Below are 4117 nucleotides of genomic sequence, written 5' to 3'. Positions count from 1 at the left end.
AAGGTTATAAGTGAGGAGTTTTGAGCCAAGGCGAATTTATACAAGGTGGTGTTACCGGCGAATTTAGATTTTCGCCGCGGTACTTCTTAATGCCAAAATAGTGTGTTTGTTGTAATATTAATTCGCCTTATTTACAACAAACACATCATTTTGACAAGTACAAGTTTGATAAGTACCGTGGCGAAAATCGAAATTCGCCAGTAACACCACCAAGGCGAATTTTTACAAGGTGGCCAAGGCGAATTTATACAAAGTGGTGTAAACAAGGCGAATTCATTTTACAACAAACACATCATTTTGACATTAATGCCTGGATTATAATGGAAGTAACCAAGGCGAATTTATACAAGGTGGTGTTAACAGAACAAAAAAACAAAAATTACAACAACAAATTATACGCTCCTTGACAATCAGTACAAAGCCAAATTACGACAAACACATGATTTTGACAAAAGGTACAAATTCGCCGTGAAATCAGCGGATCCGATAACACCACCTTGTATAGATTCGCCTTGGAAGTGACGGAACGGAGCGAACTATCACTTAATTATCTATTGTATGGGCAATGAATTCGAACGATTATAATGCACTTGAACATTTAAAATTCGAAATCAAGCTCACACACACATGCTCATTTTAAATCCCAAACAACAACAATTGTGAACAATTTCATTTTTTATTTTCAATTTTATATGATTTTAATATGTTTGCAAACGCAAAGAACGTAAATGTATACATTTACGTTCTTTGGCAAACGTCAGAAAAAAATCATGGCCGACGAATTTAGAGAATGGTTTTACCTTCTAAAGCTGATGCGAGATAAAACTTTGTAGCTTTGCGTGATATTTATAACTTTGCCAGCAAAGCGCCAGACGCAAAAGGTATGCCACAATGAACACCAAGAATTCGCCATCAACACCACCTTGTATAAATTCGCCTTGATCACCTTGTATAAATTCGACTTGTTTTGAGCGAACACGTATCGAAAAAGACAATAATTTTAGTCTGGCAATTCTTTGTGTGTTCGGAGTATTTCTCGATTTCGAATCATTCCCAAATTTTTTGGAACACTTGAATATGTCTAAAATTTCGTCCAAACTTTTCTTATAATTGAGAAGTGTTGGTGGCAGGTAAATTTTACCCTAAAACTATTGATAAACAAGCAAAAAATTAAAGTTTTTAATTGCTGGTATAAACTGTCAATTACATTTGCAATAGTGTTTATATGTGAGAAGTGGCTACGTTGATTCAGCACATAGATACAGCTACGAACATATCGGCAGACAAGGGAAGGTGCTGGTCAAGGCAAAAGCCAAGCAGGTATAAAACTAAACCAATTTTTCCTCAATATTTTCTACAAGATATTGCTGAACTAGCGAAATAGACCAGATTGGGTGAAATGTATATACATGTTTAGAGCCGCAATTCGTTTAAACACATTCAGAACTGCATAAAAATACTTCGTCCACGCCCATTTCAAATTGAGAACCGGTATGAATNGGTGGCCAAGGCGAATTTATACAAAGTGGTGTAAACAAGGCGAATTCATTTTACAACAAACACATCATTTTGACATTAATGCCTGGATTATAATGGAAGTAACCAAGGCGAATTTATACAAGGTGGTGTTAACAGAACAAAAAAACAAAAATTACAACAACAAATTATACGCTCCTTGACAATCAGTACAAAGCCAAATTACGACAAACACATGATTTTGACAAAAGGTACAAATTCGCCGTGAAATCAGCGGATCCGATAACACCACCTTGTATAGATTCGCCTTGGAAGTGACGGAACGGAGCGAACTATCACTTAATTATCTATTGTATGGGCAATGAATTCGAACGATTATAATGCACTTGAACATTTAAAATTCGAAATCAAGCTCACACACACATGCTCATTTTAAATCCCAAACAACAACAATTGTGAACAATTTCATTTTTTATTTTCAATTTTATATGATTTTAATATGTTTGCAAACGCAAAGAACGTAAATGTATACATTTACGTTCTTTGGCAAACGTCAGAAAAAAATCATGGCCGACGAATTTAGAGAATGGTTTTACCTTCTAAAGCTGATGCGAGATAAAACTTTGTAGCTTTGCGTGATATTTATAACTTTGCCAGCAAAGCGCCAGACGCAAAAGGTATGCCACAATGAACACCAAGAATTCGCCATCAACACCACCTTGTATAAATTCGCCTTGATCACCTTGTATAAATTCGACTTGTTTTGAGCGAACACGTATCGAAAAAGACAATAATTTTAGTCTGGCAATTCTTTGTGTGTTCGGAGTATTTCTCGATTTCGAATCATTCCCAAATTTTTTGGAACACTTGAATATGTCTAAAATTTCGTCCAAACTTTTCTTATAATTGAGAAGTGTTGGTGGCAGGTAAATTTTACCCTAAAACTATTGATAAACAAGCAAAAAATTAAAGTTTTTAATTGCTGGTATAAACTGTCAATTACATTTGCAATAGTGTTTATATGTGAGAAGTGGCTACGTTGATTCAGCACATAGATACAGCTACGAACATATCGGCAGACAAGGGAAGGTGCTGGTCAAGGCAAAAGCCAAGCAGGTATAAAACTAAACCAATTTTTCCACAATATTTTCTACAAGATATTGCTGAACTAGCGAAATAGACCAGATTGGGTGAAATGTATATACACGTTTAGAGCCGCAATTCGTTTAAACACATTCAGAACTGCATAAAAATACTTCGTCCACGCCCATTTCAAATTGAGAACCGGTATGAATAAGAGTGACCTAAATCAGACTACATCAGACGTAACGGTTGACTCAGCTGGAGCAAATGAGGTGTCATCATCCACTGCTGGTTTAAGCCAAATAGTGCGAAATTCATCAGCTACATCCCTAACACAATTGACGACATTGGCTCAAACTTCTGAAAAGTCGGAAATGAAAAATGAACAGAAACAATCTACACCAGTGGAAGCGCACGCACTATCAGTCGGTGTCGGTCTCGACGCAATAACCGGCGATGCAGCTGGTAATGAAGTAGGCGAACGAAGTTGTTGGATTTGTTTTGCTACGGATGAAGATAATCGTCTGGCGCCGTGGGTGCAACCGTGTAAATGCCGAGGTACCACGAAATGGGTACACCAGAGTTGTTTGTATCGCTGGGTAGACGAGAAGCAAAAGGGAAATGCGATGAGAGCCGTGAGTTGTCAGCAGTGCCAAACAGAATATATTATTGTTTTCCCACATATGGGTAAAGTAGCAAATATATTGGAAGCTTTCGATAATTTAATCAAACGCTTAAGTCCCTTCCTGGCTGCTGGTATATTCGTTGGTTCTTTGTATTGGACAGCTGTAACATATGGAGCTGTCACTTTTCTACAGGTATGAAAAAAAACGCAGTCCCAAATAAGCATTTAATTAAGTTATTTCTATAAATTTCAGATTGTCGGACACAAAAAAGGATTGGCTCTGATGGAAAATGGCGATCCCTTAATATTATTAATCGGCTTGCCTGCAATACCAGTAGGCTTAGTGCTTGGTCGCATGATTCGTTGGGAAGACGCCGTTATCCGCTTGATTCGTAACAGAAGAAGTGTTGCGCGAAAATTCCCGCTGATGAACTTCATTATACCTTATCCGTGAGTATTGTAATTCCACTTAATATCGGCGTATGGGGAAACTTACCCTCAAAAAGATTTTCCGTTCTAAATGTATGTATGTACATATCGATACGTGAGAGGTAGATNTTATCCGTGAGTATTGTAATTCCACTTAATATCGGCGTATGGGGAAACTTTTTCTCAAAAAGATTTTCCGTTCTAAATGTATGTATGTACATATCGATACGTGAGAGGTAGATCGACATTCCCACGACAGCCGGTTCTACGTACCGGAATGACTCGGGTTTTACCCAACCAAGGGCTGTTGTTTCGGCGATCTAACCCAGTTTAGGTCGGCGAAGTATCTCAGAAGCTGTCCNCCATAGGGCTACATTCACTACGTATTCTTCTACTCAGGGCTGGCATCGAGTCAAACCCAGGGCCAGAAACCTACACCTGCTGTGTATGCCGTCGACGATTACACCACAACTCCACCTCAGTCAAGTGTAATGCCTGCGAGGG

At 38.1% G+C, this 4117-nt stretch overlaps 1 protein-coding gene across 4 annotated transcripts in view; it reads left to right on the top strand.

Moving 5' to 3' along the window:
* The first annotated feature begins 1000 nt into the window (after window positions 1–1000).
* Window positions 1001–4117, top strand: part of LOC108367395 (E3 ubiquitin-protein ligase MARCH5) — a 4335-nt gene continuing 1218 nt past the window's right edge. The window contains exons 1-4 of one of the 4 annotated variants that reach the window (XM_017622002.1): window positions 1001–1130; window positions 1219–1475; window positions 2748–3377; window positions 3438–3634. In XM_017622002.1, coding sequence (XP_017477491.1) covers window positions 2766–3377; window positions 3438–3634 — 809 coding nt within the window. In that variant the 5' untranslated portion in view covers window positions 1001–1130; window positions 1219–1475; window positions 2748–2765. Of the gene's footprint in view, window positions 1131–1218; window positions 1476–2272; window positions 3378–3437; window positions 3635–4117 lie in introns of those variants that run through there. The other 3 variants (XM_017622000.1, XM_017622001.1, XM_017621999.1) reach the window with 3 other exon arrangements.

Source organism: Rhagoletis zephyria, unplaced genomic scaffold (assembly GCF_001687245.7).
Source record: "Rhagoletis zephyria isolate East Lansing unplaced genomic scaffold, Rhagoletis_zephyria_1.1 Rzeph_scaffold_02663, whole genome shotgun sequence".
Taxonomy (NCBI): domain Eukaryota; kingdom Metazoa; phylum Arthropoda; class Insecta; order Diptera; family Tephritidae; genus Rhagoletis; species Rhagoletis zephyria.
The sequence above is the reverse complement of the archived record's forward strand: the minus strand, read 5'-3'. Positions and strand labels throughout refer to the sequence as shown.